This window comes from Photinus pyralis, unplaced genomic scaffold (genome assembly GCF_008802855.1).
Source record: "Photinus pyralis isolate 1611_PpyrPB1 unplaced genomic scaffold, Ppyr1.3 Ppyr1.4_LG2, whole genome shotgun sequence".
Taxonomy (NCBI): Eukaryota; Metazoa; Arthropoda; class Insecta; order Coleoptera; family Lampyridae; genus Photinus; species Photinus pyralis.
In genome coordinates, this window is record NW_022170403.1 from 47314491 (window position 1) to 47325820 (window position 11330).

General features: G+C 36.8%; 1 protein-coding gene across 3 annotated transcripts; it reads right to left on the reverse strand.

The window, feature by feature from the left end:
- Positions 1-725: 725 nt before the first annotated feature.
- Positions 726-8636, reverse strand: LOC116165093 (vasorin-like). 3 transcript variants are annotated; one of them, XM_031479388.1, is made up of 3 exons: positions 8560-8636; positions 7433-8514; positions 726-1554 (listed from the first exon to the last, which is right to left on the reverse strand). In XM_031479388.1, the coding sequence occupies exons 1-3, from the start codon at positions 8572-8574 to the stop codon at positions 1281-1283; spliced, it is 1371 nt and encodes a 456-aa protein (XP_031335248.1). In that variant the 5' UTR covers positions 8575-8636; the 3' UTR covers positions 726-1280. The 3 variants fall into 3 exon arrangements, with proteins under 3 accessions (XP_031335248.1, XP_031335249.1, XP_031335247.1); XM_031479389.1 differs by having other exon boundaries at positions 7433-8235; positions 8290-8611; XM_031479387.1 differs by having other exon boundaries at positions 7433-8611.
- Between the last annotated feature and the right edge of the window lie 2694 nt (positions 8637-11330).

Here is an 11330-nt window from a genome sequence, read left to right on the forward strand (position 1 = left end):
AACCTCACTTTTTGAGTGGATTCAATTCCAAAAAAATAAGTGTTTAAAAAAATTCAAAAATTCATAAATTGTGTTTTTTTAAATTTTTTATTTTGTTATATGAACCTTTTTAATCTTTTATGACTTTTTTTGAATCGCGCGAATCTTTTTTTTTCAATATCATCCCTGGTGTGCTATAGTTTTGAAAAGACAATTTAGTGTTCTGTCTGTTTAGATTAAAATATATAACTTTGTTGATAAAGTCCGAAATCGATAGCGACTAGCATTCTAAAATAAAAACAAAATTAGTGCAATATTTGTCGACAACCATAGACCACACACTAATTCAATATGGAGACATTCATCAACAATGCAAACCCTGAATTGCGCCCCTGGTTGCGCTCCATGACAAGGTCCAAGTTTTTCTGGTAGCTTATTTACAATTTGTCAATAGTTTTGTTTTTCTGTTACAAAAAGACATTTTCCTTTTACTTTCGTTCGCGGATTTTATTATTTAATCGTGCAATTGTCCCATAACACTTTAGGTTCAGGGTCCCTCAGTAATCGCGTGTCGTGCGTAAAAGTGTTGGGAGTATGGATGAGGAGAAAAACGAACGGTTCTTGTTGCCCTTGTTCGACGGGTCGCTTCAGCGCCTGGAAGTTTCGGATGCAGGTGCTGCTGGAGGAGTGGGATCTTGTAGCGTGCATCGAGACGGAAAGGGTGAATCTTGCGAATAGGACAGAAATCAACGAAAATTTTAAGATTTAATAATTTGCGTCAAACACAATTAACAAACAATGAATTACCTACCTTTTGTTTTGAATTATTCTACAATACCTTAACCTTCTGTAAAGCAAAAATTTCAACAAAACATCAACAGAAAAATGTGCAAACTCTCTCCAATGTTTGTTGGCATAGTGAAAGAGTTGAGTTTATGTTTTATCGTATAGATCAATGGCAACCGTTGGTGCAAAAAACGTTGCCATGAGATCTAAGGTAGGTATATGCTTAACCCTACAGTACAGTTAAATTTGACCGGAAAAACGATCATTAGACGAGCATGTTGGCATTTATTTAGGAATAAATATTTGTCTACTTCAATAATTGATATTTTCTGCGGGTTAGTGCGCAACATTTCACATGATGTTTTGTTTTGTTTTAACCTGCAAACTGCGTGAATTAGATCAGTGAGGTTTCTAATAAAGTTAATCAAAATTGTTAGCAAAACATGTCTGCTATTCAACTAGCAGACATTGGAGTGGTCCACAAAATAAATAAATATAATCACTAGCACGATTTGTTAGTTCCTAGATGCATCTTCGGCCTTGCATGGATCGATCTCAAGTGAAATACTTTGGTATGGTGAGCCAGGTCCAACTCCTCTTGTTTTTGGTGGGTGAAATGGTCCCAGATACAGAAGATAAAGGATTAGTAAGCATAAGAGTGCAACCAAAATGGAAAATATTCCTATTAGGGTCTTCTGCACATTTGCGTAGCTATTAAAGCAATCCGGCATGTCTTTATCAGATAGACTCATGATTTTTTTCGTTCGTAGATTTCGTGGTGTTAAACATCTGCAAAAAAAAAGTTGGTCAAAGTTTGTCAGATGAATCTAAACTTGGACTTCTATTTGTAATATACCTAAGGATAAATTGAATCCAATTTCTGGTCGGTTCAACGTAAAAGAAAAGTTTGAGCTCAGTCTACCACACTTCCGATAGTGGAAATTAAGTCTGTCTGTTCAACTTTAGTCCTCCACGTTAGCTTCTATAAATGTGCGCGATCGCAAATATCGTAACAAAACACCATACTACAAGACTCCACTGGTTGAAGTCTGATTGATTACGCCGAGGCTTTCCCTGTCTTTCTAACATTGACCTCAATATTGCTTCGAAGTTTAACCAGCAGTCTGTACGCCTCTCGTATATTACTCCCGAGTTAAATAAAAGTACTTGTTATTTTCGATCAAGTTACCGAAAATTATTGGGGTATCTTATGATTTTATAAGAATTGCGATCAAATGCTTTAGTAGGTATAGGGTAAATCGAGGAGAGATGGACCAGTAGGAGAGACGGACCACCAGCAGTATCTTGTCTGTTGTTGCATCAATCCTTGTTACGGCGGCGTAAAATTATGAGGCAATGTTGCCGTTAATCAGTCCTACAGTTACACGCGCGTGGGTGCAGTACTTTTTAATTTATTGGGAAATTACTTTTTTATGGTCCTCGAAATTTTTCAAAGTGTTTTTCGTTGTTGAGTTATTTCACTTAAGGTAAGTTTTAAGTAGAAATTTAGACCACTCATAGGCAGATATGTATTCCGAAATGCACTTAACCTCGAAAACGCTGTGTTCAAGTAATTGCATTTCAACAGGATTTACTGGTCCATCTATCCTTCACTTTTAGGAGAGACGGACCAGTACACTATAGGTGAGATGGACCTATATCGTGTTGTTCCAGGATAATGCCGAATGAGTATACGCGTAAGCAGAATACGCCTAAAAGGGGTTGTTGGTCCGCAGAAAATTTAACTGATGCCGTTAATGCGGTAGTGTACGGTCAAATGGGTGTCAATGAAGCAGCAAAAGCGTTCGGCATTCCAAAAACCACATTCAAACGCAGATTTGCAGCTAGTAATCTGGATAAAACCGACCGATTGGGCCCTGGTAGTGTACTTGGTAGAGAAGCAGAAATGAAGCTCTCTACCCACATAAAAAAAATGCAGAAAAGTGGTTTCGCACCCACTAGAGGGGAAGTGCGCGTTATGGCATATAATTTAGCCGAACGTCTTGGAATTGAACACAAATTTAATCGAGAAGAGGGTGAGTTACATGAACTCTTACTTGAAATTTTAAAACTTTGTAACAAATTGTTGTGCACATTTTTAGGTAAAGCTGGTAATGTATGGCTGCTTCAATTTTTGAGACGAAATCCAGATATTACAGTTCGCAAAGCTGAAAATACCTCAATAGCTCGAGCGTTGGGAATGTCTAGAAATATTGTAGAGAAATATTTTAAAGAACTCGATGCTGTACTCTCTCAAAATAGTTTATTTGACAAGCCTGGCAATATATACAATACAGACGAGACAGGACTACAGCTGAACACGCGAGCAGGACAAGTGCTGGCTCAGAAAGGATCTAAAAGTGTACCTTCAATTAGCACGTGCGAAAAAGGTGAAACAATTACAGTAGTTGCCTGCTGTAATGCAGAAGGGGTTTATTTGCCTCCTTACTGCGTGTTTAAGGGGAAAAATGCTAAAGCAGAATGGGCTGACGGAATGCCACCTGCCTCACGTATTCGCATGTCAGCAAAGTCGGCATACGTGACGTCAGACATTTTCCTGGACTGGCTACAAAACCACTTCTACCTCAGAAAAGTACCCGGGAAAGTCTTACTAATAGTAGACGGACACACTTCTCATACAACCAATCTTGACACGTTGCAATTTGCCGAGGACCACGATATAATTTTGTTTTGTTTGCCTAGCCATACAACACATTATTTACAACCGCTGGATAGGGCATTCTTTAAAAGCCTGAAGGGGCATTATTATGAATCGTGTAGGAGGATGATCAAATGCAACCCCAATAGAAAATTAAATCGGTTGCAATTTGGTAAACTTTTAGGGGAGGCTTGGGGCAAATCGGCTACAGTCAACAATGCCGTATTGGCCTTTCGGTCAACAGGAATTTGGCCTTACAATCCGAATGAAATTCCCGATCACGCTTTTCTAACCCAACCTCCAAATGAGGCTGCAATACATGCAAGAGAAGAAGAGGAACAAACTGGCTCTACAGCAAAATTAAGGGAAACTGAGACCCTTTCTCGCGATGGTGACTCACCTCAACCAGGCCCTTCCGGAATGCACCTTCCTCTCTACCATGAATCGCCTCAACCAGGTCATTCAAAAAAACAGTTGGGAAGTGTTGAAGAAGAAGAAACACCTGGGAAGCTACTTCAAGAACTTTCACCTGTACCCCAGATAACCCCAGCTATCAGAAAAGCTCGTGTGAACCTAATGGGTGACTTAACTTCACCCAATCACATAGCCCTTGTTCGTCAGAAAAAACAAAAACAAAGCCAAACACCTCATCCAAAGGGACAGAGAAAGGAAAAACCTTCCAAAAACAAATTACCGAAATCTACAGATCAAAAGTTGCAGAAGAAACGCAGACACGAGTCTACTTCTTCAGAATCTGATGGAAACGTAATATTGGATGATTCATCTAGTGGGGAAGAAACGTTGGATGATATCGAAAATCAGTGCGTCGGGTGCCTCGAAGACTATCGCCTTACAAAGAAAAAGGAGGAATGGTTACAATGCATTGTATGTTCCAGATGGTTGCACATCCTACACCAACACATGCCAACGCTGCGGTGCCGCCCCCACTTTAAAAAAAGGGACAAAAACCCTAAATTAATGGATGGTCCATCTCTCCTTTTCATATAGGTCCATCTCTCCTATCCCCACTAGGATAGATGGACCAATTACGATTTTTAGTTTTTTAGAATTTATAATTATTTGTCAAGTTATATTAACCATTAAACTTTACCAAAAGGACCACGAATGTTTATGTTAACGTTGTACTGTTTTGTAGACTTATATTCTTATAAATAAAGAAGTTATCGAAAAATGTTTAAAAGGTGGTCCATCTCTCCTCGATTTACCCTATACTTATACAGGGTGTTACATGACCGTATGTAACAAAAAAATTGGGTGATAGAGAGGATTACGACAAGCACTTCTTCCAAATAAACCGCGGGTCCAACGTGTTTCGTTTGGGAGCCACCCCCAAACAAGTGGCGAAATGTGTATTTCTTTTTAAATTAGGTATCTAGGAGTTTTTATTTATTTTATTTATTTATTTGTTGCCCCCTGGTTGCCCCTCATGTTCTAGGCCCTCAACATGCTTACGCCCAATGACAGAGTGACCCGCATAATGCTGAACTTGAACAGCTTGAACATTAAAATCATGAATCTGGAATTAGTTTTTGAAAATTCGAAAAAAAAGTTCCACTGCAATTCTTGGGCGGACAACGAAAATGAAGAGAATTCCACAAAATTTGTTGTGTACATATTTGATGAATTAAGGAACAAAATTGTCGAACAGTTTTTTAACATAAATTTTCAAACAAAAGTTATACTATTTGAAGATTGGGCCTTTTGGTTACAAAGCAGTGGTGTAGTGGAGGCACTGCTTGTGAGAGGGGAGCGGCGCTCCGGCACAGGATAGGAGACGGAGATAAGATAAGTGATGATAACTAATGATATTTGCGACTTAGATAAGCCTTACACCTTTAGAGCAACAATTTATTCAAAAATCTAGGAACTGAAATTGTTTCAAAACCCATTTATTTTACTGCAAATTTTTTTAATTTTCCTGGACCCCACTTTTGCTTGGAGGGGGGGGGGTGTATTCGATACCCTTGGATACCTGCATTTTATTGGGTGGCGTTTACATGACAGCACGGCGCGTAGGAATAATTCGCGATAACAACACGTGAAAAATAAACGTATTTAATAATGCTTACCAAATGTTGGTGGGTGATGGCCATCACTTCTAACAAATACCTACATAATAACAACATCGTAAACTAAATGAAAAAGAGTTTGAAAAGCTTAAAAGTCTCTAGAACCGTTGAGTCTGGTTTCTTCACTCAACGCTAGAACTGTTCATAATTGTCTCTTACAAGTACCACGCACGTTTCACCGCTAAGCACATTCCGCCATCATTCCTCTCTCTGTCTGTCATTTCTGCAGAAACCGCGCGCGCACTTTAATTTAAATTTTCGTTTTAAAAACCAACTCTAACACATTTTAAGGGCTCCGGCACTGCTAAATTTGGCTACACTGACTACACCACTGTTACAAAGTGTCCTCCGCCTACTAGTGAGTGATCTAATTTCTCATATAGTTAATTGAAAATATTGCAAACAACAAACAATAACGATTTAAGTCGATACTGATAACAATTATTACCTTCAACCTTCAAGTAATCATAGGGAGTTTGTTTAATACCTGTTTATATTATTTATTTATTTATAGCGGGAGCTCGGATAAGTTGCGACATGATAAACAAAAACGGACCTTGATGTTCCCAGCGTTTTTAAAGCAAAAATAGCAACATCGACATGATGAAATGCATCCAATTCTTGTCTTTGGGAATGAAGTAATGTCACTTCTACGGTTCTACACATCGCTTCGTTATTTACGATCGTAGCGTTGAGTGAAAAGTAATTTCGTAGCTATTTGTTACGCCTAGTACTTAGGCAGCCTTAGTTACTTCTTCATAAAGATCTTTTAACAATCGACCTCGAAGTGTATTGTGGCGATTAACTCTTCAAAAGGTCGATCTACAACACCCGAGCTTTCCGTGGAGTTCAAAATCTTGAAGATTGGCAAATTAGTAGAAGTAGTCAAAGAATACCTCGAAGAATACTTAATAATTACTCTTTGGTTTCGGTGTTAATATGAAGAAAGATTCTTTTAAAAGAATACCTACACATTTAGACTACGTAAGTAGCGTCTAATAACAAACTGACAGTCTTAGGGTTTCACATTTCGACCTAAATATTGTTCATAAATGCTTAAAATAGAAAGAGAGTTGTAGGTATACAGGGAATTTTAGCACCCGCACGTTAGTAAGGGTTTGCATTGGGGTAAAAATGACCCCCACTTTTTCTTTACGGAAATACACGTTTTGAAGCACCAGCAATCCAAATCAAAGAAAATTTCGATGATATCGGTCTGTCGGTCCGTATGTACTCTCATTTCCGGCTAAACCGCTGAACCGATTGGAACCAAATTTAGTACAGATTGCATTGGGGTAAAAATGACCCCCACTTTTTTTTACGGAAATACACGTTTTGAAGCACCAGCAATCCAAATCAAAGAAAATTTCGATGATATCGGTCTGTCGGTCCGTATGTACTCTCATTTCCGGCTAAACCGCTGAGCCGATTGGAACCAAATTTAGTACAGATGAAAAGACATAAAAGGGCACAATCGAGCATGCACGAGTGTGAGGATCGGATGGTATCTGTGCTAGCCACAGCAATTTTTTTTTAATGTATTTCTACATAATTATGGGCAATGAATACTTTTTTAAAAAATTTGCTTTGGCTAGAACAGATACCACCCGCACATCTGGGCATGCGCGATTCTGCCTTTTTACGCCCATGAATATGTGTACCTACCTATATTCTTTCTATTTTCAAAACCAAAAGTATATTTAGGTAAACGTAGAAAGGTCGGATAAGTTTATTTTTATATATTGCTTCTCCACGTTCCCAAAAGTACTTAGGGGGCCAAGATTCCTCTGTTTCGCCTAACAGCCTCTTTCAATTAAAACTAGAAAATGACAAGTGCGAAGCGTAATCTGAACTTTACATTAGGTTTTGCTTTGAAAAAAGGAGAACGAACATAAGTTAATAAGCTTAAGATATCTACCTGATATTATCGTAGCGGTGCAAAGATCCATTCAGCTGCTGTAACCATAGGATTTCGCACTTGCAATCCCAAGGATTATGTTGAAGATCGACAAACTTAACTTTCTTAAATAGATGTAGGTATGTAGAGTTTAGAGTCCTTATTCCGGTACGTGAAATATGCATTCTCTTCAAAGTTACTTCAGTGTCATTTGAAAGAATTCCAAAAGCCAGATTAGGCAATGAACGTAGTCTTTTAGAATCGCTCAAGTGCAGCTCTTCTAAAGATTTCAAATTCAAAAAAGCGTAATGCTCAATTTCTTCTAACCTCTTCAATCTATTTAGCTTCAATACCTTCAATGACTGGTATGGCAAATGTTTTCCAGATACTGTTGTAATATGAGTTCCTGACAAATCTAAATGTTCTACGATCGACGAGACTAACGGAATCTCTGTTAGAGGATTGTCTGACAAACTCAAATATTTCAAATGACTACCCTCATCGAAATATCCATTGGGCAATTTAGAAATTCCAACACCATCTAAGTTTAATTTGGAAATATTGCGTGGAAAGCCCATACTCAACTGGAAGAAACTGCTGTGTTGCATTAGAGTGACACCCAAATAATTAAATCTTAAGTCTAACTCCTCCAGATTCTTCAGTGGTCTAAAAACATCTTCTGGCAATGTCGAGAGTTTGTTAAAACTTAATTTTAACACCGTTAAATTTCCGAGTCCCCTGAATACGTTAGCGTTAGATAAATAAACGATTTCGTTATGACTCAGATCTAAAACTGATAAATTTGGAGTGTTTATAAAAAAGTCCTGAAACAAATACGCTATTTTGTTGAACGATAAATTTAGGAATCGTAACAGTACACTTTCAAAATTATTATGATCGTGGTCCAATGTTGAAATTAAATTCCGCGACAAATCTAAGTCTTCAACGCTTGGAAGGTGTGTGTCCTTTGGAAATTCGGTTAAGCTCATTCTCGTACAGTCGGCACTGTGAACTGGGAAGGGCGTGTTTGGTTGAGCCTGATATCGGCACATACACTTTAACTTTGATTTGGAAAAAGAGCATAATTCTTCACTGGAGAATAACTGAAACTGTTCACTCAAAAAAAGCGCAAAGATCAAAATACGCACGGAAATTGTCGACATTTTGATTTGAACTGTATTATTCAATACAACCGATACCTACTCGGTCGAGGAAATTAAATTTCTTGGTAGCTGATTAAATTGATAGCTTTATCATCAAAATAGGTAGGTTTATTGTCCCTTATCGTGTGTATGATTTAGATAATATTAATAAGTGAAACAAATTGAGTTAAATCCCTCATAACAAAAATGAAAGATTGATCATTGATACCTATATAGGTATATTTCAATGCATATGGCTTTACACAAGGAAGCTTAATTTCTATACTATGCAAGTATACGAGTATGTATTTAATTTTCAAACGTTTCGCAACTATTGTAGTTAAGTCTTAATCTTATCTACAAAGTGGAAATATAATATATCGTAGCCATACACAAGGTAGACCAAAGGATAGGTACCTATGTACAGAAGATTACAAGGACGTTCTAGGACTAATCTACCCTACACACAATTTGTTATTGCTCTACAAAGAAACTTCGACTAGTAACGGTCTCCTATATCAGAATTCTCTATGTTGACAAACACGCTTGACAGCACTTTGAAAAATTTCAAGGTAGTCCAGTCAATAGTCAATGAACAATTTGTTTGGGGTGAACAGGCACTTAAGTAATTCCTTCAGAAACTTGTTCAGAGTTCTTCGGCAATGCACATACTAAAATTCCTGTCACCTTGGTGGCGAGCCGGAGGGCGGGGGTGGAGGGAAAGGTACAGTTTTTGGGTTTTCCGCTTGTTTACTGAAAACGGTTTATCATAGGAGAAAATGTTCTTATATTAAATGACGAACCATTAAATTCTCTACAATTCTTTACACTTTTTTCGAATTACCAACCGTATTTAAATTTCACATTCTCGAAGTCATTTAAAAAAGTGTGCGACCTGCTTCATTGACTGGACTAAGGAGGATTATACGAATATTTTTAAGATTTGAACAACGATTCTACGATTTTCTGAGAGGATTCAGAAGCGATTCCAAGTTGACTCTCAGACTAGTAGAATCTATGGCGACTCTAAGAATTCTAATGGTCCAATAGAAATTAGAAAAATATTTGACATTTTAAAAAGAGTAGCATAATCCTAAAAACCTTTTGGAGTTCTATATGTGTCAAATATTGTGTAGGATTCTAAAAAGATTTTAAAATAAGGATCTAGAATAGCTCAAAAATATTACAAGAAGGGAGTAAAGAATGTTTTGAGTGAAGAATGTTTTGATTCCAAGATGAGTTCTAGAAGACTTGAAATATGTTACCTATGCTGAAAACTTGAACAGTATCTACTACTTAAATGTTTTTAACGTGTTTATAATTAAAAATACTTGCGAAAGTTCTAGCCGCTGATTTGTTTGGTTTTGGAATTTCGACATGGAAACACATAGAAAGTTGCAGTTACATTAATCAATTAATTTGAAGGGAATTCAATGTAAGTTAGTCTTTAAATGTATTTGTCCTTTCTTCTTCCTTCTTTATCTATTTCAAAATTAACGTTTGTAAACAAAAAAATTGTTTGTCTTAACAACAATAAAGATTATTATTATTTTTTTGTTTTTCTTTTAACTATCGTTTAAAATGTCATATCGGTACCCACCGATAAGTCGTTGACTTGGTGGAACCGTCAATTATGTTTTATTTTTGGAAAAATGAAAAAATGAAATTATTATTATTATTACATGGCTAAAGCTATCCCCATATTGAATATCATGCAATTCGGTTACAAACTAACGGAAATGTATTATTTTAAGGTGATTGATTAAATATAAAGCCCTCCATATCTGGCGCCCTGGCGAAACGCTTAACATACCGCACAGATGTATATAGAAAAAAGTTTTATGGTAGGCCCCCTAGGCACATAACATCCCTGTTTGAGAGGTCTTTTTCTTATAATGTTTGTAAGTTATGGAATTCTTTACCAGATAACGTCAAGAACATCTCCTCCTTACCTATTTTTAAATCCGCTAGTAAACAGTACATATTACATTACAATCTCAATAAGCCACATCGACTACCACTACCTCTTCTCAATTGTGGGCAATCTGGACGTTTTGTGAACCAACGTAAATTTTATTTCTTATTCTTCTTTCTTTCTTCTGTTGCAAATGATATGTAGCAATTATTAAAGTAAACTTCTTGAATGTTTTATTTTATCAAATTCTTGATTGACAAAATTATAATAACAAAACGCAACTATCCAGGTAACTAACTTTTCATATGAATTATTTAGACATTATGCAGCAGGCATACTTCTAATTATATTGTTAATTTTATTTTTCTTCCTTCCCGTTGCTGATTTTGGTCCAAGTGGAAGACCAGGAGCGGTGCTTGTGCCTGTCCCTGAACTAGCACCTTTTGTCATGCTAAGTATCAACAAAGAAATGTTATTATTTGCTATTTGCTCTGTTGACAATAGAGAATTAGAGACTATTTTTTTTATTACCTTAAACGTATGCGCTTTCGAGAACTGTGACCATTGAGCGCCACGATCAAGTTTTGTCAGAGCAGATATAATAGTACCAAAGACTGGGTACTCTTTGATAGTACTTATATTCCAGCAGTGTTATCCATTATTTACCAACCATTTCTTTAGATTTCTTTCAGGAACTGTATTAACTTTCCAAAGTTATTTTCTTTTAGCAGCATAGCAAGTTCTCCCTCAATTTTATGTTTTACTGTATACTCATTTAATTACTCACATTCTTCTACTACATGCTTTACAGTAAGTATAGGTACTTTTTCTTTACATTGTGGGCATACGGCAGCATCTCTTC

What these genes read in the sequence shown, in the direction of transcription:
- LOC116165093 (XM_031479387.1), bottom strand. Translation starts at nt 8,574, where the DNA reads ATGTCGACAATTTCCGTGCGTATTTTGATCTTTGCGCTTTTTTTGAGT. An exon ending in CACCGCTACGATAATATCAG is followed by an intron (nt 1,555 to 7,432) that starts GTAGATATCTTA and finishes TTTTTTTTGCAG; the next exon opens with ATGTTTAACACCACGAAATC.